A 26,241-nucleotide genomic window follows, 5' to 3' on the forward strand; every position below is an offset into this window, starting at 1 on the left:
TGTAATATTTTTTAGCCCTCTCGTTTGGTTTTAAAATAAGTTAGGTAAGTTAAAAACGCAAATTGCATAAATGAGTTGTCCGGTGTCGTTTATGAAAACGTGTCTCAATTTGATTAAATTGGAGGCCATACGAGTATATGACGCTGTCGACTATACCCATTACCAATTCAGTACGAAATATACAGTATATATGTAAATTGCCTGAACTCCAGCTTACCGTGGGCTCATCTAAATTCACCGGTTGCCAGACGCGTTGCCTTTACGACTTTCTGAGGGCCTACCGCGAACCACGTTCGACGTGTTGCCTCCCTGTCACACTTACGTACGAATTTACAAGTGCGACAGAGAGGCAACACATCGAACGTGGTTCGCGGTAGGCCCTCTGAACCTATACGAAATTCGATGAAGACGTGTTTCCTTCTCAAGATATCGATCTTATTCAAGTCAGATTTTTCAGTCCTATTGTATTCGATTTCTAAGGAAATCGGTAGGTGTAAATAGGCACAACTTGTACTTACAACTTACATTATATTAGAAAGACATATTAGCTACCTACCTAGCTGGGTACCAGTGTTGGCCGAAAGTTAATGCGAATTGAAAATGTTGGCCATTAACCATTATAAATTGAACCTTAAACCGTATCGGACGATTATAGTTTACGATTCAATTTATAATGGTTAATGGCCAGCATTTTCAATTTGCATTAACTTTCGGCCAACACTGCTGGGTACTAGTATAAAATATTATAAACATTTTTTTAAGTTGACGGAAGAAAAATTGGAAAAGTTCATGAAAGGATGGATATATTAGCGGGATAGGAATCAGGCTCGTGCCTGAATGAGTTTTTCGAAACTGGTAAATAAGAATAATATAATGTGATTAGTAATTCGCCGTTTGGTGAAAATCGGTATAAAATTTGCATAGGCTTAATAAGCTTTGAACTTCTTTTTTCTTAGTTATTGATGGATAACTAAGGAAAGGGTGATTTCATAAGTGATTAAGTAGAATGGAATCGTTAAGATTTGGGTACCTATGTAAGGTTACAGAAAAGTCATTGGATCGTAGAAAATGTATATAATCATCAAATATTTTACAAATATGGTAAATAAAATATACGAAATTTGATTTTTCTTACGTACAGTCAGCAAAACTATACTGTACATGCCGAATGAGATCATTTACGTTCCATTTTTCAGTAACACGAGTCACATATAGTCCGACAAGAAATTGTAGAAATTAAAAAGTGCCAACGTTGTAGTGTCGTCCCGAGTTCCTTTACAATAAATATGTACTTATAAAAAACTAAAATACTACGACTATATAATAAAATAATACGACTAATAGAGAGTTCATAGATTAATAAGCAGATATAACTTGCCAAACATTTGCTCGAAATAATTATACTTATATCAGTTATATCATTATTTTTTGATGGAAACGGATAATATTGTGTTGAAGCTATAAATTTTTACAAGCTCTCTTACGATGACAACGCAAACTAAAAAAAAGCGGCCAAGTGCGAGTCGGACTCGCCCATGAAGGGTTCCGTATTTAGGCGATTTATGACGTATTAAAAAAAACTACTTGCTAGATCTCGTTCAAACCAATTTTCGGTGGAAGTTTACATGGTAATGTACATCATATATTTTTTTTAGTTTTATCATTCTCTTATTTTAGAAGTTAGGGGGGGGGGGGGACACACGTTTTACCACTTTGGAAGTGTCTCTCGCGCAAACTATTCAGTTTAGAAAAAAATGATATTAGGAACCTCTATATCATTTTTGAAGACCTATCCATAGATACCCCACACGTATGGGTTAGATGAAAAAAAAAATTTTGAGTTTCAGTTCGAAGTATGGGGAACCCCAAAAATTTATTGTTTTTTTTTCTATTTTTGTGTGAAAATCTTAATGCGGTTCACAGAATACATCTACTTACCAAGTTTCAACAGTATAGTTCTTATAGTTTCGGAGAAAAGTGGCTGTGACATACGGACGGACAGACAGACGGACAGACAGACGGACAGACAGACAGACATGACGAATCTATAAGGGTTCCGTTTTTTGCCATTTGGCTACGGAACCCTAAAAAGGTACAAAATAGAAATATAGGTAAGCGTATAACACCGCCCATATTTCCTTTTAATGAACCTTGTTACATTACAACAGCATATTAAGTAGAATAAAACAGGTAAAGTTTATTACAATAAAGCTTGTAAACAGATATACACGTACCATGTTGTAGCAGGAACATAACGTTTAATTTACGAGTAGATCTAGTTACTCGAGCATGAATAGCATCTCACACATAGTTGCCTACAAGTTTCTGGATTTAAGCATTTAAAATTTAATTAATTCGAAATTATGTTTTGCTCGATAGACGCGTTTGCAGGTCTTTTGTTTACTTTTTAAATAACTATACTCTCCTGTCGTACTCACGCAGATTTTCGAGCAGTGTCTGTGACACTTCATTGACCAGTGACCAAGACATGATCAACAATTAGCTGGTCAGATTTTTAGTTTACTCATTACGTGAATACTACAAAATATAAAAACCTTATGGGTGCTATATCACACATATCGATTGATCATTATTGCGTAGTCGGTTAGTCGATAGAACGTTGATCGACGCACCGAATACTTATTTATTATCAATCACAACACTAAGCTTATATAGCATAGTAAAAAATACACTCATTCACGGTACTTGTCCCTTATAATCTGTGCAACAATATCTCTTGGCAGTACGGTTGCGCTGGCGGTTTTGGCGATCGCTGCCTTGGCGCTGCGACCCGGGCGACGGCTGAAGTACATGTACACGTTGAACACCAGCTGCCGCGTGTCCGCGGGCAGCTCCACTCTCGACTCTTCCCGACTCTCTAACCCCCTTCCATTGTAAAGTCTCCTCCAACTAAACATAGTCCATGCGGTCATAGCCTCGTCCCCGTACTGCGCCGTTTTGTCGCAATAATTCACTCGAACGGGATCAATTTTTCAAGCACGCAATCGAGAAAGGTATTCCAAACTGTTGCGAGGATATTTAAATTCGCCAATTCGCGCTGGTAAATATGCGTTCGGTACGAAAGACACCCGGGAACTGACGACCCGGCCGGACTTTGGAGGCCACATCGACACCCTGGTCACACGTTTACAACATCCGCTGCGCAAACGCGGACATCGTTAACCCGTGGACGGCGCTTTGTATGCGAGCGAGCCCTTCGCGCTTTTGACAACCTTGGCCAGATATAGTAAGGAGCCGTTAGGAGGAACATATCCCGCACCATAAAAATGTCACCGTTGGACGACATATTGTAAGATAGGCGCGCTATTGATTTCGTGTGATAGAAATATTCATTAGCGTCGCCTGATGAACGGGCCGTGCCCTGTTCTAGAAATGCAAGTATAAAGCCTTGAATGACGTCCATGCTTTAAATAGATAGAACACGATTGCTTTTAAATAATGCACCACACCATGCTCTATTTTCTCTACAGTACACTCTCTCTCTAATTCGCTCCTCATTTATAGCATATTACCTGACTATTGACTCTACATATTTCAAATAAGTGCACCTACAAAATAAATTATGCAATATTTTTTTCAGGTCCCCGCTAATTCGGTACTGAAAACCTGCGCCATTTTCCCTCAAAGACATCGTGTTTGAGTCTCATTGTATAAATTTATAATTAGGTATTTTTAGTTTCGAAAAACGGAAAGAGCTAGGCTCGAAATCAAATTCCTGGACACATCCATGAGGAATGAAAATGGATTACTAGCGAGCCGTTTTCATAATGCCATTCATTAGGCATTTCATAATTCATTAGTGACGTACCTATATACGACTAACAGTTCAGTAGAACATAAATTTATTGCAATAGTGCATCCGAATGTGCCATGATATCGCTACGATATTTTGAGAGCATGATCATAACATAATGCACTCTGAAATGTAAAATGCTAATGTGCACGAGATAGTTGAGAGTTTACTTACTGCGTTGGTTTTCAAGATAACGTCTATTTCACAAACAGACGTTTCTCAGTTTCCCTTTTATCATTATCAGTATTTGCTAAATGCCTTGTGACCACTTACGATATGCAGTTTTATACTTTTGAGAATGAAGTATGTACCATGTATGATGTACTATGTTATTATAGTAGTTATACCTATCTAGAGTACTTACACAGTTTAAAGTTTTTACCAATTTTACCTGAAAAAAAAATCATGCATGCAGTTTACTCTGTCTGAGAACGCTTTAGATATATCATGGTTATTCTTTGTCACGTGATAAAGTAAAGCTTTATGACCTTAATTCTGCGAAAAAATAAGTTCCTAATCTAATTTGGTTTCAAATTGCTGTCATTGGACTTATTTCTCATTGCCTATTTAACTAATTGGTGTGTACTTTTAATGATTATTATTGTAATATTACTTAGTAATGTAAGCCCAATCGAGTCATGTCAACATAAATCGGAACACAGTAACCAAATGAAGCTCATTATAGCGGTACTGATTTCAAAACAGTGAAGAGGTCGCGTACCCGTTTTTATGTGCAACAACAACAACAATGACCTATGTGCTGTTGAGTATTTATTATATTTGCGACCTTTTGGTACCGCGCCCGTGTAATGGAGGCGTCAATTTTACGGTGGCTGACGACAGGGCATTGTCCTGTGGTCACAGCCATATACCACTGTTTGTTTTAAAACTTTACTTAAGGCTTCGTCACACAGGCGCGTTTTCCGGGCGGGGCGTGAGCGGGGCGCGCCACTTTTACATACCTATAAAACGCTCACGCCCCGCCCGGAAAACGCGTAAAACGGCTATAGACTGAAAGACTGTAAAAGGATGGCATTTAAGTATGTATTGCGAAGTCAGTTTTCTTTTGTTCAAAGTTAAGTACCTACCTAACTTTATTCTACTAATGTACAACTAACGAGTAATGTAGTGCAGCCCATTCCTTATGCACTCTGGTCTCTCTCCCTGACTCCCTCACATTGAACGAGATACTTGGGAGTTGGGAGCCAGCATGGGCAACTTTCCGAATTTTTCTTTTTCTCCACTTCGCATATTACACATAACAAGTTTTAGAAGCTTTATTTAGTTTCACTTGTCCCGTTATCTGTGTAGTATGTCAGTAATCAAATCTGGTAAGCTAAATTAGACCCACTTCCCATTATTCGATCGAGCTGAAAGTTCACAGTTCAAGTTGTATGTAAGTTGGGTGACAATATAATACCTATTATGGTACAATCGACGTCAAAGATATGTTTAAAATTTTGTCCTTATGGAACAAGCACATATTTGTCAATTCCATTGTGGGATATCCTAATAACATGCTTTGGCAATGTTTACAGCATTGAATACTGCTGCAAATGGCCAAATTTAGCACTGGCCAGTTTGAAACTCGTCTTTAACGGCAAATGCGAGATTACATTGTAATGTTTAACCATATTCCATTCAATATTATTCTCCTCGTTATGGTATTGTTGTGCGCCCTTGCAGCCTTGGCTCTCTGCCCTTCTATCCGCCGAGCTAGTGATTCGTGTTTTTTAAATCTTGGCTTGCATCAGCTATTAGTCATTGCTACATGCATTATCATATTAATGAGGGCTCTGCTAATGGATCATTATAACGAATACATTTTTAATTTAAACTTTTAATGAATCACAGTCAGAATTAAAAAATATATATTTCATTACCACTCATTTGATACATTTATAAGTATATAGTACTTCTGAAATATACATAGGTAAGAAGATTTAAAAATTGAAAGCGGAAACTTATTTAGTAGAGCAGCGCTGTTCTGATATGATATCCTTGCAATTTATCTTTATGTCCATGAGGACTATTAGCGAAAACGATATGTAATTATATGAGCTTGGTGGGTTACTAATAAAATTGGCCAATTTACCGATGAATGCGGGCGTTCATGGCGACCACCTATGTCAGCGCCGGCTCTTACGGAATGTGGCGATGACTCAGTCTAATGATTCAACGTGCCTCTCAAATTTCTTCTAAGTTCATTCCTTATGCACTCTGGTAGACTAAATTTACCAATTAAGATTCAGAGATTCACTGTTTCCCTTAGAACTGCACTTTTCGGCATATATGTATGTACTACAAATACTACAATGTCCTTTGTTTTTTTTATTGTTTCGTATCACAACGCTATCGTAAGTAGTGTGTATAGGTACTGTGTATGTGTTCATTTCGTTGATCCAAATCGATGCCATTACACCGAAATTAAACGAAGGCCAGCGATGTTAAGGTTACAAAATTGGGTTGGGAGTTGGAAGGAACATATGTTCCATTCCGAACCAATAATAGACATTGAGTTTTGCACCTGCGTCCGTCCCGTTCTCTCGCACGCGCTCATTCCAGATGTTGGACCCAGCGACGGATGCGCACGTGTTACCCGAACATGCGAATATGTTATTTCGTTGTAACCTATTTATTCATCCTTATACGACACCATTCACTTGTAACCTACTAAACTTCTGTTTCAACAAACACCATACGTAATGAACAGGGACAGGTAGAAATAGAAGTGCTATGAGCGGCTTTTGACATTAAATACATATCTAACACGGAACCTTACGTTCTCACGTCTTTATGCAATCGTAACAGATTTGATTAAGATTTTTCTGTGTGGATATGTTGGATTTAGATGAGATCACCGTCATCGCCAGTTCTTGACAATACATAGGACCGGTCGTGCGGGGCGCGACGGGCGGGGCAGGCCGGGACGGGTGCGCCGCTCCACTCTGCAGGGTTTGTGCGATTCACACCGTACGCGACCCACTCAGTACGACAGTTGTTCGCTGCCTGCGCGGCGCGCGCGCCTCATCCCGTTTCCGATTCGACGACATTCCTTAACTTACAATATATCTAGTCAAAATGAAGTTTAGTGTTTTCTGTGATACTAACTGGAAGTGTTTGTGCGATAAACGAAAAAGTGGATTAGCTCTGTAACGACACGCTACGGTTCAAAGAACAATGCTGTGGGAAAAAATAACGTTCAGCTGGCATCGGCAGTCGTTCCCAGCTACCTACCGAACGTCTCTCCCCCCGCGGGCCGGGTGCCGGGTTCAATGCGCCTCTCTGCGTTTATTCATCGCTTGTGGGAAAAGTTGACCCCCGTTTGAAAAATATTGTTAACGAATTCACACGATTCCTGTTCTTTTGATGCGTGTCTAAGATGAATGGGTCATCAGCTCGCTTGTGCCTGGATCATTATGAGATCACTTCCTAGACACCTGCAACTGAGTACTTCTATCCTAAAGTGATAATTTAATTTCTGTTTACTTGCAGAGGTGTCTTCAACAATTAACTAAGTCCAATAACTTTTTATACGCAAGCCGTCAAGGTTGCACCATTCCTCAGATCGAGTTGTTTGTTTTGAGCTTTGCTGTGTTTGTCGAGTTTCGAGTTCGTCGAAATTGTTATCTTGTAGTGCCACGAATTGCGTACCTGTACCTATATCAGAATCAGAAGTGATTTACTTCATTATTAGATAACTTGTTTTTGGGGAACACGGAGATGAAACGTGTCGGATTTGCCGTTAAAATTTAAATTGCATTAACTAGATTCCGGAGGCCATGGATATAGTGCGGCGCGTGAACAGTGCAAAAACTTCGCATAGGTAGTGCCGCTAAGTGAATTAGTGGATATGTGCTAGTGCTGTGTAGTGTCTAGTGTACCTATTTGGATTTCGCTGTATTGTCCTCAACATGGGGAACCAAGGCTCGTCAGCTCACGAGCCTTTCGACCGAGCTCAAACGCAGAACGCCACCGACTTGAAAATGGTTAGAACTCATTTGATTACCTATGTATTTCCAATTCAATACGCGTGACTCATTGGTTAACTATGGTCATCGTTTTATTGTTCGCTGTACCTGTACTGGTATCTACTGATACTGACAAATCTGCATATTGTGCGTGACCATTGCTTGACGTAGGTACATAGGAATGTATTTAATACTGAAACATGTCTCAATTATCTATATATTGGTATAGTTTTAATACCCCCAAGGTAGGCAGACTGCCAAGTCTACCTACAAATATTACAAATATCATATCACTGCCTAGCGATTTATTTATTTTTAAATACCTTTACATTGAACTTGAATTTAAAATGTAATCGCCTCGACTCGCCTCGTCTTAATGTCTGTCTGTTCGTCTGCCTGTTTAGGATAACAAATGCGATGCGTTTGACAGATATCGTTTGACGCTGCTGTCGTTTTCACGGGTGATTTGAAAATACGAGGGGTATTCAAAATATTCTCGGTATGAGAATGAAAACAAACAAGTACGAAAAGTTTGATATTTTTATTTTTCAATATACTCCCCCCCTATGTTCATACACTTAAAAGATCGATCAATTATTTTTTTTAATCCCTCGTAAAAATATTTTTTATCTTTCGTGTAAAAATGCTCCTCCACTGCCGCCTTCAATGCTTCATCGTCAGAAAATTTATTTCCACGCAGATCCTTTTTAAGATTGGGGAGCAAAAAGAAGTCGCTGGGGGCTAAGTCCGGACTATACGGTGGGTGAGTAACAGTTTTAAACCCACGTTCAACAATAGCTGCCTTGGCAATATGAGCAGTATGGACGGGGGCGTTGTCATGCAGAAGCAGAATACCTTTGGTTAACTTTCCTCGCCTCTTTTCTTTAATTACATCCTTTAATTGACGTAGAATGTTAGCGTAGTACTGTCCTGTGATATTTACACCTTTTTCTTTATAATCGATTAGTAATACTCCTTCACAATCCCAAAATATCGTGGCCATGACCTTGCCAGCTGAAGGGATGACCTTCAACTTCTTGGGATGAGCTGAACCCTTAATGTGCCACTGCATGGACTCTTGTTTACTCTCTGGGTCATAATGATGAACCCAGGTTTCATCTCCAGTAACTATTCTTTGCAGCACCTCATCAGGATTTTCACCGCACAGGTCAATAAAATCGGAACAACAAGCTACACGCATGTCTTTTTGAAGCCGAGTCAGCATTCGCGGAACCCATCTTGCACTTACTTTTGACATATTAAGATGGTCATGTATAATATCATGTACGGTACCAATAGAGAGATTGGTTACTTGTGCTATAGATTTTACCTTCACTCGACCATCTTCCAATATAAGTTTTTCCACTTTATCAATATTTTCTTGTGAAGTAGCTACTACAGGCCGGCCAGGTCTAGGGTCATCTTCAATACTCTCCCTTCCGCGTTTAAACTCGCTTGACCACTTTTGAATGGTAGATAAAGAAGGAGCAGACTCACGGTAAACACAATCCATTTCCTCTTTTATGGTTTTTTGATTTTTACCCTGTTTTGTCAAGAATTTTATCACGCATCGATGTTCTAATTTAGTTAACATTGTCAATTCGCACAGGATGTTCATGTTTGTTCAGCAATTGCAGAAAAACAAAAGACTATCTCGGTTCGAATTATACTTTTTTTTAATGTCAATGAATAAACCTTAGCGGCCAGTAACGAAAGAAATTTTAGAAGAGGTCGTAAGATATCAATACCGAGAATATTTTGAACGCCCCTCGTACAAATTGATATCAATTTGACATCACTCCCATTTATCTCGTAGCAAACTATTTTTTAGGGCTCCGTCCGTACCTCAAAAGGAAAAAAGGAAAAAACGGAACCCTTATAGGATCACTCGTGTGTCCGTCTGTCACAGCCTAAGTTGAAATTTGGTACACATATATGTATGTACTAAATTAGTAACCCAAAGATGGACATGTAACGTAAACAAATGAATTATTCAAGAAAATAGGCAAAAAATTATCCCCCCCCTTTTATCTCCAAAATTAATGGGTCTAAAATTTTGAAAAAAAAATACACAATAGTTATTTACCTATAGATGACAGGAAAACCTACTAGAAATGTGCAGTCAAGCGGGAGTCGGACTTAATTACTTAGTTTTTGATCCGACCCTTATGGGTTTTTAATAGACATTTCAGTTTTCACTAACGTTTCACATAAAATAGTTATTTGTACAACAAGAGATCAAAGTTTGATATTTCTTCGAGTGCTTATTTTGAGTCCCGTGCAAGCAAATGATTCTATACTCGCTACGCTCGTGAATCTAATTTAGAATCTTGAGCGTAGTAAGGGACTCAAAAGCGCACGAGATGTAAATAACTTTGACCTCGTGTAGTTCACAAAACTTTTCACCTCAGCAGTGAGAACATATTAGAGAACCCGAAAAATGTATTCCTTCTTCATCACTTACCTCTATTCATTCATGTTTTCTTAAGATATACCAACAATTAAGTTTTCACCTCAGCAGCTCGAACAAGGGTACTTTGCTACTTACTTAAAAACAGTGAGCAAAAACGCATTTTGCTCACTGTTTTTAAGTAGCAAAGTACCCTTGTTCGAGCTGCTGAGGTGAAAAATACATTGTTAAAAATTGTGTAATGTACGAAACCCTTGGAACGCGAGTCCGACTCGCACTTGGCCGGTTTTATTATATTTCCAATACCTGAACGCCTGAACCTAGTCGGTTCCAAAAAATCCATATAATTATCGAACCTGTTCACAAAATTTCACAAGAATCTGTTGAGAATTGCGTCATGTAGAGTTGAGGAAAGCAGCCGGACATACGACTGCAGTTTTTCCGAAACGGCAAAGCTGAAGCGGAGAGGTTTCGCACTCGCTCGTATTCATTTAATTCTGAACGTATGTCGTATGTATTCCAAACTATCCCAAGAAAAATTAGAAATTAATAAACAATTAAATTATTATCAGGCTGGCGCTTTAATCGTTCAATTGCCGGCTATAAAGCTTCATTAGCATAATGTTCATCGCCGGCAGGGGGTGGCGGGTAACTGGGAATGACCGTGTAGTTTTACCTTTTAATTATCGAATAGGTAATCAAACTGAACTCAATCAATCGTTGTAAATAACGACTAATATTAGACACCAATGCCCAATAAGTAGGTACTTAGGTAGTTATTATAACCGTAAGCATATAGGTGTATAAAGCATAAGCTGCATAAGGGCCAAGTAACACAATGATGCATATGTACCTAATAGATGTAAGGGATTAGGTAATACGTTTCAAAAGTTATACAGCCGAAATAAATTTCGGAGCGTGCTAGTATAACACCGACCTAATTACAAGAACCTACGTATGCTGTTCTGAATTGATGTGACACATGTGTGTGAAGTGGGTAAACAGTCTAGTATTTGCGAAAGTAAAAAACGAAGCTCATGCGTTTTACTGCGGAACTAATAAGGACGAAAATTCAACAATCGTATATCGCATTTGCGCACCCTTGACCAAAATATTAGTTCCCATGGTACACGCGGTCGCTGTTAGTTCTTATTATGTTTCATTACCCACTTTAGGGCTGCCATCTGTGAAATCGCACCTAGAATGTAATCCTTTGAACTATCTAACTATACTGCCACGTGCTTTTTGTAATGTTTTGCCATCTGCCGCTACGCCCGCTACACGCTGTTACCGTAAAACGCGTTTATAAACAGTAATAAATAATCTGTACAATTTCCAGTTTCTGGTTTAAATTAATATATGTAACAGCAGCCATTACCTACCTATGTATACGGTTGCAGGCTTGCTTGCTTTGTCAGGACAATATTCTATAGGTTGGCCCAAAAATAGGATAACATTTTTTTAAGTGGATATTCTTGATAATTTTAACAATGGTTTGCGTTTGTGCTTCATAGCTAAAGGAGAATACTTACATGCCTACCTATTTTGAAAGATAATACTTTTTACTTCAGCTAAATTATTGTTGTTTCAATTTTTAATAATATTTTGTAAAAGATGTATTAAAAAAATAAGAAAAATTACTCCTAAATTTTTTTTTGTCAACGTACTTTGGTCCATTCTGGACTTTGAGTATATAGCCTAATAAGGAGATGTGATAACGTAAACTCTTCGAACAAATTTTTTCGCCACTTTAAGCGGGGGGCGAGGTAAACACCTACAGCACACCACCAAAAGATAAGTAACTCAACAGACACCGATTTTGCTGTTGCGACAAACGCACCTACAAAATATTTCAACACATCAAAAATTACACGCACACAGACAGAGTTTTCACATAACTATGCAGCATACATACGAACATGATAGTGATGGGTCACATCTAAAGAATGAGTCAAATCAGTTTGATGAATGAACTGAATTGTCTTGTACTATTTATTATAAAATTGTAAAAATGAAAATTCTGTACATTGAAGATATTAGGTAGCCAATAAAATGATTGTTTGTATGTATGGCTGTCTGTATTTGTGTACACGCACAGCTAAACTCTGGAATGAACTGTCGCCCGCGGGTTTTCCGGGCTGATACATAGGGATATCGTCCCATAGAAAATTTGAATTTCGCGCCTTTTTTTACTGACATTATTTGCTTGATCAGCTATATTAAACAAACTGCAGTGATTGAATGAATGAATGATTCATTCAATCATTCAAATGTTGAGTCGCTTTTTTGACTTTGTCACATCCCTTAAGACCGATTCGTCCCCGTACCACTGTATTCATGTTTACATTTTTCTGTCGTTTATGTATCGCAACGGTTTTTTCTTTAAATGGAGATTGTACTTCAATATACATTTAATAGTTAGTATAAATACTTATTTATGATAGGAAACGTGATCTTGTTGCGAATTTGAGCTATCAGATCGCCTTTTACACGATAATACTGCACAAGTCACCATTTTTTTAGGGTTCCGTAGCCAAATGGCAAAAAACGGAACCCTTATAGATTCGTCATGTCTGTCTGTCTGTCTGTCTGTCTGTCTGTCCGTCTGTCTGTCCGTCCGTATGTCACAGCCACTTTTCTCCGAAACTATAAGAACTATACTGTTGAAACTTGGTAAGTAGATGTATTCTGTGAACCGCATTGAGATTTTCACACAAAAATAGAAAAAAAAACAATAAATTTTTTGGGTTCCCCATACTTCGAACTGAAACTCAAAAATTTTTTTTTCATCAAACCCATACGTGTGGGGTATCTATGGATAGGTCTTCAAAAATGATATTGAGGTTTCTAATATCATTTTTTTCTAAACTGAATAGTTTGCGCGAGAGACACTTCCAAAGTGGTAAAATGTGTGTGTCCCCCCCCCCTAACTTCTAAAATAAGAGAATGATAAAACTAAAAAAAATATATGATGTACATTACCATGTAAACTTCCACCGAAAATTGGTTTGAACGAGATCTAGCAAGTAGTTTTTTTTTAATACGTCATAAATCGCCTAAATACGGAACCCTTCATGGGCGAGTCCGACACGCACTTGGCCGCTTTTCAAGAGAAACGTCTCGCGACACGGAACGATGCAAAATGGCGGTGAAGCGACTTCAAGTAGTTTTATATAACGTGTTTGAACAGTTGACCAATGTACTTTGCCGGAGGGGGTCGCCCGTGTATCACATCTCCTTAGGCTATATACTCAAAGATTCTGGAATATAGATCTAATACTAACTAATACTAAATCACTGAATATTTCTCAACCCAATTATGAGTAAAGGTGTTTTCCATTTTAGACTATTTTGTGCGTGAGCTTCAGGTTGGCGGGTGGACCTTTCACGCAAAATTTATGTAGGTATATATATTGGACCTTCCGTGTACCTCTGTAAACTATTAATAGAAATCAGTGTACGTCTCTCTAAAACGAGATATTTAACAAAAAACAGGTCCATTAATGTATATTCATACCTATATTCATTAGTACATTCAACATCCACTATCGAAAACACAATTAACTAAAGTTAGAGGCTTAATCATCAACATAATAATATCATATTACTTACCGTTATTAACTTCAATTAATCACACAACTTTGGGAACAAATAAAATCATTTTTGTTAAATATTGCTTGCCCTTAGAGTTGGTCAAAGAAAGACGAGGCAGTCTTAGTAAGATGGCATATAGTTGAGTCGAGAAAATTGGGACGGGTTCCACCGTGGCGGGGTGGCCAAGGGGTTCAAGGCGTTAGCCCGGATTGGCCTTCACCACTGGAGGGCTTCGTCACTTTTTCTTTAATACATATATGACATCTATTTCAGTTTATAATTCAATTAATCAGTTCAGCTGGAATTGGGTATACAGATTCCTTTAACGTAAAAAAATTTGCACTGAAATTGCCACAACATTTACGATGTCTGAATATTACATTAAACATACCTACCTAATATTTTTTGTATTAAATAGCTCTTTTTTTTGTTCGTTCGTTCGTTTTACACAAGCTCATCCTTGCTTCGATAGATTATTGACCACATTATACACATCTATGATTAGATTTATGATTAGGAAAATCATTAGTAGAAACTTAGCTGAAGCAATAGGCCACGTGAAACAATTTTCTATCTTATCGGTTGGCCTGAAATTTGTAGGACACAGTGAAAATAAATTGATAACATTAATTACACTGCAATAAACGCGCGTGTCACTTCTCTTTGGGTATCTTTTCTGGTGGAATATTCAGTAATTCATTCGCATTTCACTACTCTACTATCTACCTACATGACAGCTTTTCTAATTTTCAGAACTATTAATACTTACTTAATTTTTTTGAGAATTATGTTAATGACGAAAGACTCAAATTTTATATTTTGAGTGGTCAATCCTCAAACTGTGTGAATGTTTATGTTTGTGGTAACGCGCATGTTTCATTTCTAAAATTGCATGTAGGCTACGGTGGCGTGGTGTGTCAACTATCCTATAAGGTAGCTTACTGTCAACGTATTTTATACAGTTTTCCTATTTGAAAACAAGTATGTATTTATAAAATAGGTATCCATGGTTATATTTTTAGCAGAGCAGGATATGAATCACTAATTATATACTAACCTCTATAAATAATATGAGTGAAATTATCATGTTTACCAATTGTTGAAATGTCCTGCGGTTTTAGAAGTACTACGTATTCACAACTCAGATTTATAAACGCATGTTGTTCTGATGTCAATCTAGTTCTAGACGGACAGTGAATAAACTCTGAAACTCTGATGTACCTAAGTACTTAACTAGTGTCTGATTTTATTACGATTATGTCACCCGATCCGAAATTTATCTTAAGTACCAGGCAGAGGAGGGCCGGGCCATATGCCATATATACCTTTTTTTTTTTGTTGTCGATGTGGGAATGCTGTTACGCATCGTCCCCCTGGCCCCGACGTGGGCCCATAATGGGGGGTATGTGGGACTCTCACCTCCCAGCTCTTTTCAGTTATGAAAAAAGGGGAGGAGCCTACCCACTAAACCCACACCGGCGTTTCCCACAATATGCCGTTTGGGGAGGCGTCCTGGGATCGCGAACATTCTACCAGGACGCCCCCCCGGGTGCCATATATACCTTAGCGTTTGGTTCTGAATAAAACTGATCTCATATTTATTCTGTGATAATATTTTTATCATATATCGTTTTTTTTTAGCATTTAAAATAAGGTAAACAATCTTGACGTGTCTTTTTATTGAATAAAAAAGCGGCCAAGTGCGAGTCGGACTCGCCCATGAAGGGTTCCGTATTTAGGCGATTTATGACGTATAAAAAAAAACTACTTACTAGATCTCGTTCAAACCAATTTTCGGTGGAAGTTTGCATGGTAATGTACATCATATATTTTTTTTAGTTTTATCATTCTCTTATTTTAGAAGTTACAGGGGGGGGGGACACACATTTTACCACTTTGGAAGTGTCTCTCGCGCAAACTATTCAGTTTAGAAAAAAATGATATTAGAAACCTCAATATCATTTTTGAAGACCTATCCATAGATACCCCACACGTATGGGTTTGATGAAAAAAAAATTTTTGAGTTTCATTTCGAAGTATGGGGAACCCCAAAAATTTATTGTTTTTTTTCTATTTTTGTGTGAAAATCTTAATGCGGTTCACAGAATACATCTACTTACCAAGTTTCAACAGTATAGTTCTTATAGTTTCGGAGAAAAGTGGCTGTGACATACGGACGGACAGACAGACGGACAGACGGACAGACGGACAGACAGACAGACAGACAGACATGACGAATCTATAAGGGTTCCGTTTTTTGCCATTTGGCTACGGAATCCAAAAAGCGGCCAAGTGCGAGTCGGACTCGCCCATGAAGGGTTCCCTATTTAGGCGATTTATGACGTATTAAAAAAAAACTACTTACTAGATCTCGTTCAAACCAATTTTCGGTGGAAGTTTACATGGTAATGTACATCATATATTTTTTTTAGTTTTATCATTCTGTTATTTTAGAAGTTACAGGGGGGGGGGACACATTTTACCACTTTGGAAGTGTCTCTCGCGCAAACTATTCAGTTTAGAAAAAAATTATATTAGAAACCTCAATATCATTTTTGAAGACCTATCCATAGATACCCCACACGTATGGGTTTGATGAAAAAAAAATTGAGTTTCAGTTCTAAGTATGGGGAACCCCAAAAAATTATTGTTTTTTTTCTATTATTGTGTGAAAATCTTAATGCGGTTCACAGAATACATCTACTTACCAAGTTTCAACAGTATAGTTCTTATAGTTTCGGAGAAAAGTGATGTGACATACGGACGGACAGACGGACAGATAGACAGACAGACATGACGAATCTATAAAGGTTCCGTTTTTTGCCATTTGGCTACGGAACCCTAAAAACACGTTTTAAATATGAATAATGGCAAATATGTAACAATTATGAATCGAATACGATCATTTGATTTACTGATTTTTAAAAAGCGTTTTTCAATTAAAAGACTTGTCAAGATCGCTTACCTTCTTTCTAATGCTAAAAAAACAAAAAGCGGCCAAGTGCGAGTCGGACTCGCCCATGAAGGGTTCCGTATTTAGGCGATTTATGACGTATTAAAAAAAAACTACTTACTAGATCTCGTTCAAACCAATTTTCGGTGGAAGTTTACATGGTAATGTACATCATATATTTTTTTTTAGTTTTATCATTCTGTTATTTTAGAAGTTACAGGGGGGGGGGGGACACACACATTTTACCACTTTGGAAGTGTCTCTCGCGCAAACTATTCAGTTTAGAAAAAAATAATATTAGAAACCTCAATATCATTTTTGAAGACCTATCCATAGATACCCCACACGTATGGGTTTGATGAAAAAAAAATTGAGTTTCAGTTCTAAGTATGGGGGACCCCAAAAATTTATTGTTTTTTTTTTCTATTTTTGTATGAAAATCTTAATGCGGTTCACAGAATACATCTACTTACCAAGTTTCAACAGTATAGTTCTTATAGTTTCGGAGAAAAGTGACTGTGACATACGGACGGACAGACAGACAGACAGACATGACGAATCTATAAGGGTTCCGTTTTTTGCCATTTGGCTACGGAACCCTAAAAACGAACTATAGTCTCGGTATTTTTGAAATGAAATTTTTTATCTGTCTCAAAATTAAATCATAAATTTACCAAATACCGACCACCCGCCCCATTAACATTTTGTCCCACCGTGGGGTAAAAGTCAAAAGAAAAGAAAGTGAGATGGGGAGCCCCTAAAAAACTTATACAAAGTACTGAGGTATACAGATGCTTTGTTGCAGTTCACGATAGGCGAGAGGAGGGTATCAAACCTACATCTATCGGTATCAGTTTAATTGATTGATGAACTATTTACGTAAGATCCCTTTGCTTCTTCGGTTCTTCATTTGTAGTAGTTCTAGATTATATATAGATTTTAATAAATCTAAATTCTGTGTGATATGATATGGCGGTACGTTCATGCCCATGTTAATACAATCTTGATGTTAGGATATTAACAACTCCTTAGGATACTACAAAATTCTTACATGTGTATTAATCTCCGCGTAGTTTAATATAGTAATATTTTAATATCGCAATTCCAGAAATCGTCAGTGCGCAGTTCATTGCGGCGGGCGCGCGCCGGCGGCGCCCTCTCGCCGCCCCGCGCCGGCATGGAGCGCCTGCGCCGGTCCTTCCGGGAGTCCTTCCGGCGGCGCAAGGGCTCGCCGCCCGAGTCGGCGCGCCCGCACCAATGGCACGCCGACGAGGCGGCCGTGCGCGCCGGCACCTGCACCTTCCCCGTCAAGTACCTGGGCTGCGTCGAGGTCTTCGAGTCACGGGGGATGCAGGTCTGCGAGGAGGCGCTTAAGGTCTTACGGGTAAGTAATAGTCACCTGTGATTGACAAGGTCAAGAAACAGTTTACTAATTCAATAATAACGCTCATTAATCAACACTTAAGTTTTATTTCAGGGAAGACTAACGATAGGGACAAGTTTAATTTCAGTCCCCCAGTATATTACCCATTAGTTTTTCTAGGCATTTTCCGCAAACCATGCAACGTCCATTGTGCCTATTTTGCGCAATACATCTTCTAAAATTTTTGTTCAGAACCCATGCTCTTCAACTGAGTTCTCCTGTATGTATCATTATAAAAGAATTTCAATAAACTTTACTTTCTAGCAAAGAATAGTACATTACTGCAGACGCCGGGAAAGAAGGGCTTGCCGGGTGAGTAGGTATAGCCGGCCGACCGTAGGGAGGCCGGATAGTGATACGAAGCCGGCAAGACCTTTTCACGGCTAGGCATGTATAGTGCTTTTCTCAAACATGCAATGAAATAAAAAAATAGACCACTAAAAAAAACAAATTTATAATCTTTATAATAAAAATCCAACTTCACAACAAAAGTTTTTTAATTTTCCTTCCAATCCCGCCATAATTGTTTTTTTTTACGGAAGTCGTCCGTATTTCGCGTGTGTAGTGTTCGAATAGACCTTATTAGGGCCATTATACACAATCTGATAATAAGAATCTCAATTTCTATAAATAAAATAAATGCAGAGGATTTTAAATATTGTCTATGGTCTCTGGTGACTTACGTATAGACAAAATTTTAAATTTATTCATCAACACATTGAATCATACAGATTCGTATTCTTAATATCAGTACGTTCGTGTATAACAGGCGTTAACACGGATATTTTGGTCCGATAACCATTCATTCACTAAAAAAAAATATATATAATTCGGCTGTTTAGCCTGTTCATGGACACAGACCCCATGTTTACATTAGAATTTAAAAAAAAATTACTTCCCGGCCTAGGCCTTCAATTTCGTATGAAATTCCTTTACAGTTCTCTGGAGTTGCTCCGCCCTAAACGTGATACTTCGAAGCCTGATATAACGCCCGGAGCGACGACATTTCATTGCATGTTTGAGAAAAACTACTTTACAGTTGGGCTGTCTATTGTTCAACAATCATGCACCACCGCTATTTGTTCTGCTTTGAAAGGCCGTGGCAGGATAAGGGACCATCTTGTGCCTTAACAGCTTTTCGGCCTGATTTTTAGGGTTCCGTAGCCAAATGGCAAAAAACGGAACCCTTATAGATTCGTCATGTCTGTCTGTCTGTCTGTCTGTCCGTCCGTCTGTCCGTCTGTCTGTCCGTCCGTATGTCACAGCCACTTTTCTCCGAAACTATAAGAACTATACAGTTGAAACTTGGTAAGTAGATGTATTCTGTGAACCGCATTAACATTTTCACACAAAAATAGAAAAAAAAAAACAATACATTTTTGGGGTTCCCCATACTTCGAAAAGAAACTCAAAAAAAAATTTTTCATCAAACCCATACGTGTGGGTTATCTATGGATAGGTCTTCAAAAATGATATTGAGGTTTCTAATATCATTTTTTTCTAAACTGAATAGTTTGCGCGAGAGACACTTCCAAAGTGGTAAAATGTGTCCCCCCCCCCCCCCCTGTAACTTCTAAAATAAGAGAATGATAAAACTAAAAAAAAATATGATGTACATTACCATGTAAACTTCCACCGAAAATTGGTTTGAATGAGATCTAGTAAGTAGTTTTTTTTTATACGTCATAAATCGCCTAAATACGGAACCCTTCATGGGCGAGTCCGACTCGCACTTGGCCGCTTTTTTTCTGATGATGGGTCACGCCATTAGTAAGTGTTATACTAAATGCACCATTGTTAGAAGCTTGAATTAAATATATGTTATAGCTCATTAAAAAGCCTATATTATAAGTAAAAAAATTGGAGGTGTCTCTGTTTCACAAGTTAGAAAAAAAAATATTGAAAAATGTTGACACATAAATTTTTATTTTTCTATATGGAGTGTTATCCGGTTTATAGGGACAAATTGCGGGTATTAACTAAGTGTACTATATGTGCAAAGCACGAAGTAATTCGTTGCATTTAAACGGAACTATTCATGAAAATTAATTTTTCTTATTTATTTATTTTGTTCTAAAATAAGACGAGGCGAATGCTGAAATTTAGTAATAACACTTACTAATGGCGTGACCCATCATCAGAAAAAAAATCAGGCCGAAAAGCTGTTAAGGCACAAGATGGTCCCTTATCCTGCCACGGCCTTTATTGTAAAGTAATTAATTAATAAAGAGTGCATACATTGAGTTGCTTACCTTACTGAGTAAGGTAAGGCTTAGGTACTCTATGTCAGTGCAGCGGACAATTTAAAATAAAATCACTCTCATTAATTGATTCCGTCCTTGAAAAATACTATATGTCAAAGTCATGTTATGCAATCCAATTGTCGGAACTCCCGTGATCACATTGACACACAAAAACGAATCGACCCATTTCAACGCGTTACGAGTAATTGTCGCGTTGGTCACTTGCCAATTACCACTGGCGTCGGTTGACCGGGTCTAAGGATGATGAATCAAGTGGGACAATATCAAATTGCGAGCAACAATAGTTTGTCATAATGGCCCCGAAACAGGCCGTAAAAACTATTGTGAATGGCACACTTAAATGTCATTTTGTCATAATATGAATCCGGAAGCGCCGTGGAAAGTATGTCTGCTTCGTTCTTTACGATTTCACGGTTTTACTGACTGGTTTTATTTTATTAATTGTATGTAGAGACTGTTAACATCGCCTCATCGAGGCTTCACGAAGTTTTTTTTTTAATTCTACGAATATTATGTGATCTTTTATGCGATTATCACCTTGTTGCAGCTATTGAAAGGTTGAAAGGCTTGTTTTACAACTTCCTTCAATTCTTTTGATGTATCTAGTCTGTTATGTCTGATACCTACGTAGTTTTTTTAACTCAATTTTAATTGTGTATGTTTTATTCCAGAATTCGCGACGGCGGCCCGTGCGGGCAGTGCTGCACGTGAGCGGCGACGGGCTGCGCGTGGTCGACGAGGAGACCAAGGGGCTGATGGTAGACCAAACCATCGAGAAGGTCTCCTTCTGCGCGCCCGATAGGAACCACGAGAGGGGATTCAGGTATGCCTCAATGTTTAAAGTTCAAGGGAGCGCCAGTGAACTGATAATATACTACGTGAAAATCTCAATAAAAATGTTAAGTTTACTCTGAGGCACGTAAAAATACACATGCAGTAACTGTTAAAATACCAAATTAAGGGTCACCCCACACTAGCGTCTCCCGAGCGTCGGCGTCTAGTTAACTCTAAGGGTGCTGGTCGACGCAACGTCAGCGCAACTACGCAGCGACGCTATTTTACATAGCGCTGACTAGACGCCGACGCTCAAAGGACGCTAGTGTGAGGTGGCCCATAACATGATTGATGAATTTGTAGTTAGTTTGTAGATAGTTTTGTCGCCTGGTCACCTGGAACCTTAACCTTATATGCTTTCCATTTATTCTATGAAATATATGATTCAAACACGAAATAAGTTTGATATTGAAATAATTTGCCACATTCTTAATCTATAAACGTGCTGTGAATAGTATATTAACTAACTACGGTCCTTTGCAGTTGGAATGTAGCCAGAAGCCGTACTAGCGCCGCGAAGGTCGTTGTAATACTAGTATTAATACACATAACTGAGTAACTGAACTCTAGGGATTACTGTTGTTTACTATGTCATATAATGTAATAGGTAATACATATAAAAAAAAACTCAATATTTAACTTTTTTGGGAAAGTCAAGTTTTTAGAGAATTTGGATTAAAGGGTCCCGACCATGTAGACTCCGTAAAATAGAGGCTTGTTTGAATGACTCCACAGATCGTGTTTGGCTACACATGGGTAACTCTAATTATTATTATCAAGATAAAATGAACATTGGGTAATTCATTAAATACGAGTATACTTGTAATACTCGTCCCAACAAGGCCTAGTTTCCCTCTGGGTTGGAAGGTCAGATGGCATTCGCTTTCGTAAAAACTAGTGCCTACGCCCATTCTCGGGATTAGTTGCCAAGCTGACCCCAGGCTCCCATGAGCCGTGGAAAAATGCCGGGATAACGCGAGGAAGATTATGATGATTTGTGTTTGTATATATGTACTGTGTATTTTGCAATGTCTTAATTTTGTCGGTGTATTGGCTCGTCTGTAATGCCGTGTAAATATATTGTTAAATAAATAAATCAATGTCTCGTAATACTTGTATAAACAGACTGTCTTAGAGCTGCAAAACAAAAGTCAAACACTATTATATCAAAAGTTAACGGTTTTTAAACGGTTCCGTAGCTTGCTTAGTCATTATCTTCTAATTAAGAGCACATCCGTGCATAATGGTAACCGGGTTTCAATGTAAACAGCTGAGTCAATACTAGATTCGCGGTAATTATAGGTGAAGGAAAATCCTTCAGCATTATTTCTGGCAGTTAAAACCAGGTCAAACATGTTATTGTTTTAATATACGAGACAGTAAACATACAGTAATTTAACTAATTGGCTACATTTACCAATTGTTTAGCCAACAGATTAAATCATGTTTAATTTAGTTATCGTTAATTTGTAAAAAGGCGTGTGAAACATAGATACGGTATTAGTATTTTGTGACTATTAGAAATGCCTTGAAAATATTTACAATCTTTTAGCGACCGTCATCGTTGGCTTGTTCCTGGGGTTGATGAAGCTTTTTGGTTCTCGCCTGACGACACACAATACAACCCCTTGAAATACTCTTGTCTGACAATGAGTGTTGTCTCCAGCTACATCTGCCGCGACGGCACGACGCGGCGCTGGATGTGCCACGGGTTCCTCGCGTCGCGCGACTCGGGCGAGCGGCTGTCGCACGCGGTGGGCTGCGCGTTCGCGGCCTGCCTCGAGCGCAAGCAGCGCCGCGACAAGGAGTGCGCCGTGTCCATGAGCATCGACGCGGCCAGCCACGCCTTCACGAGGCAGGGCTCCTTTAGGAAATCTAGTAAGTTGAAAACTATTGGTGAATGTATTGAACCAAATTTCTATAATTTCCCTATTAACCGAATTCTCCGCTAAAATGTCATAATAACCTGATTTTTTGTCCAAAGCATCCATGTCTATGTCCATCGAAAGTCGTAAGTGACCCACGCTGCACAATAACTTCAACTATTGCATGACCCAAATATAAGTATAGGTAGATATGTACAATAGACTATAAACTAGTTACACGGGACAACAAGTTACTATACAAAACAAACAGAAACTTGTTATGAAATTACAAAGTGAACACCGCCCACGACTGCGCGTTATTTGCGCTGAGCTTTCTACACTTGGTACAAACGTTAGACAACTTTAAGAAAATATATGGGAATTACGTGACACTTGACAGTATTAAGCATGTTTTAATAGTAGAAAGGTACGAAAAGAAGAAACCTTACAAGTTGCATGAAGCAAAAAGCATTTTTAGGTCATCGACCTGTGATGCTAAATCTATGAAATACTTAGCTGTTACTTTAGCGACTGTATTCTCACTAGGCTGTAGTCATTATAAGTTTTATAAAAAACTTTAAATTTGTTTTAAAACTAGCTCTTTTACTACTTACTTATAGATAAACTGTTGGTTTTGCTTTCACTTGTCTAATTTCTTAATAGATACAACCTTTTAGCTAGATAAATCCGCTGGATACTTTTTGTATTTTTGAAATGCATCGATTTACATTAAACTCACTTCAATTCACAAGAACAAACGTTAAAAAGCGTAATAACATTGTAAGCAATTAGTCGAGTTTTAGCATTAGAAATAAGGTAAACAATCTTGATGTGTCTTTTAATTGAAAAACACATTTTAAAAATAAGTTACGGCAAATAATTATGTAACAATTATGAATCTAATACGATCATTTATATTCTTCTGCTTTCATAAGTAATAGTTACTGATTTTTAAAAAGCGTTTTTCAATTAAAAGACATGTCAAGATCGCTTACGTTCTTTCAAGTTCTTTCTAATGCTAAAAAAACGAACTATAAATACGTGGACATAATGAGCTTGTATCTGAGCTGATAAATCGGGTAGAATAGAAACGAGTGGCGTAAGAGAGTCTCATATAGGTTGAAGACGATAAAGTGACCACTCGCTTCCAATTTCCAACAGCCTCCCGGCACCTTAAGCTGTAGAGGAAGTACAGTAGAGGAAGGGTATGATGGAAACTGAGTACACAATAATTAATGTGTATTTCCAGCGATGACGTCACGGCGCGCGTCGGAGGCGGACACGCCGCCGGTGCCGGCGCTGCCGTCTTGCGCGGCGCCGCTGTCGGCGCCGCCCGCGCAGGCCGCGCCGCGCCCCTCGCCGCACAACCCGTTCGCCGTCGAGCGGCCGCACGCCGCGCCGCACCTTCTGGAGCGGCAGGGCTCGTTTAGGGGATTCGCGCATCTCAATAACAGGTCAGGATTTATCGCAGGACACATAGGTTTATGTACTAATTAAGTATAATTACTGCGAATGTTTGAGGCCATTATGTAGGCCCCAAATACGTAGGATCAAATTAATCAAATAGACATGTTCATTTTTGGTGTTTCTTACAGTTCCCCATTCAAGCGTCAGATGTCGCTCCGCATCAGCGAGTTGCCGTCCAACCTGGAGCGCACCCGCGCCGGCCTGGGCTCGCCGCCGCGCGCCGCGCCCGCCGCGCCGCCCGCGCCGGCGCACGCCGCCAGCCCCGCGCCGGACACCGTGCCAGAGCAGGTATGAATTTTCTAAGTTTATACTTGAGAATTCTATAAGTTCATTCCAACTTGCCTTTCCTAAGGTCAGCCGCACCAAACCCTCTAACACATTTACAATACCCTGTCATACTTAAAATATCCCAAAGGCTATGCCGGAAGAAGCTAAGTCTGCAGGTGCGCATGGTCCTTAATAAGTATATTAAATCGATTCGGTCCTATTCTATGGGCAATTTATTAGAATCCAAAGTAGAAATGTGAAGTGATATCCGTTAAGTAGGGGTCGTATGTTGGTCGGTTGCAGACGTGGTCGGCGGAGGGCGCGGACCCGGTGCTGGCGATGTGCCAGCAGCTGTCGCTGGGGCTGCGCGCGCTGGCGGAGGAGCCGGTGCCGGCGGCGGCGGCGGTGGCGGTGGCGCCGGTGCCGCTGCCGGCGGGCGCGCCGGCGCCGGACGCGTGGCTGGGCCGCGTGGCGCGCGCAAGGCCGCCGCCGCTGACGGCCGCCACGCGCGCCATGTCCTACGCCGGCGTCGCCAACACCAACCCCTTCCTCGCGCCCCAGCCCACGCCGATGTAAATGCGAGGGGTGCGCCCGATGCTTCTTCCGGGCGAGTTGCGCGTTTGTCCGCGAGTTACCGGTCGGGGACCTGAATTTTGCAGTTCTCGGGGTAGGCTTTCGCGCGTCTTTGACCAGTGAGGCTGAAGAGACGACTGACGACGTCCTCCGACTAAAATTGTTTCAAATCGAGCATGTCCCTATCACTAGTGACAGTTAGCTCGTCCGTCTCGCCTTTAACGTTTTATAACCGTCATAGATTAAACGTGTGGTTTTTTTAATGCTGTACGCACAATAGCTACATACTCCAAAACATTGTAGTTAAAATGTAAAAAAAAAAAGATAATATTTGCATGTACAAATAGGTTGTATACAGGAAAACTCCTGTACACGGCCGATTTGTACGAATTTCAAAATATAACGTCGAAAATAGAAAATTTTATGACCTCACGCGAGTTATTAATTATTAAATTACATAGATAATGGTTCGACTAATTTCACATGATGTTTGTGTTGTGATTATTATGCAAACTTTATTATTATCAAGACGAAAATTGATAGCGTACGCCACAAAATAAATGAATGAGTATATTTGTTTGGGACGTATCGGCGAACTTGTTAACATCGAGGTGTGAAATGCTCAATTCAAGCTATTATTTATCGGGTATTTTCAAATCTGTTAGGACTATTATTAATGAATGAATGAGACGCTAAATGTGAACGCAGACGAATACACTACACGCTCCAATTAAAAACGCTTTGTAAGAACGGATTGTTGTGTTTGGTGCTGATTAATATTTATAGATATGTCTTGTCACCGAAAC

The 26,241-nt window shown here is 39.1% G+C and overlaps 1 protein-coding gene across 1 annotated transcript; it reads left to right on the top strand.

Moving 5' to 3' along the window:
* The first annotated feature begins 6,676 nt into the window (after nt 1-6,676).
* On the top strand, nt 6,677-25,441 carry LOC134650139 (protein numb). Its single transcript, XM_063504991.1, has 7 exons — nt 6,677-7,803; nt 17,851-18,126; nt 21,101-21,252; nt 22,930-23,141; nt 24,378-24,582; nt 24,724-24,883; nt 25,142-25,441. Exons 1-7 carry the CDS (start codon nt 7,729-7,731, stop codon nt 25,436-25,438), a joined length of 1,377 nt encoding a protein of 458 aa, XP_063361061.1. The 5' UTR covers nt 6,677-7,728; the 3' UTR covers nt 25,439-25,441.
* The last annotated feature ends 800 nt before the right edge of the window (nt 25,442-26,241 follow it).

This window comes from Cydia amplana, chromosome 1 (genome assembly GCF_948474715.1).
Source record: "Cydia amplana chromosome 1, ilCydAmpl1.1, whole genome shotgun sequence".
NCBI lineage: Eukaryota > Metazoa > Arthropoda > Insecta > Lepidoptera > Tortricidae > Cydia > Cydia amplana.

Coding starts and splice junctions, on each gene's coding strand:
- LOC134650139 (XM_063504991.1), top strand. CDS start 7,729: ATGGGGAACCAAGGCTCGTCAGCTCACGAGCCTTTCGACCGAGCTCAA. Junction 18,127..21,100: donor AGGCGCTTAAGGTCTTACGG/GTAAGTAATAGT, acceptor GTTTTATTCCAG/AATTCGCGACGGCGGCCCGT. Junction 23,142..24,377: donor GGGCTCCTTTAGGAAATCTA/GTAAGTTGAAAA, acceptor GTGTATTTCCAG/CGATGACGTCACGGCGCGCG.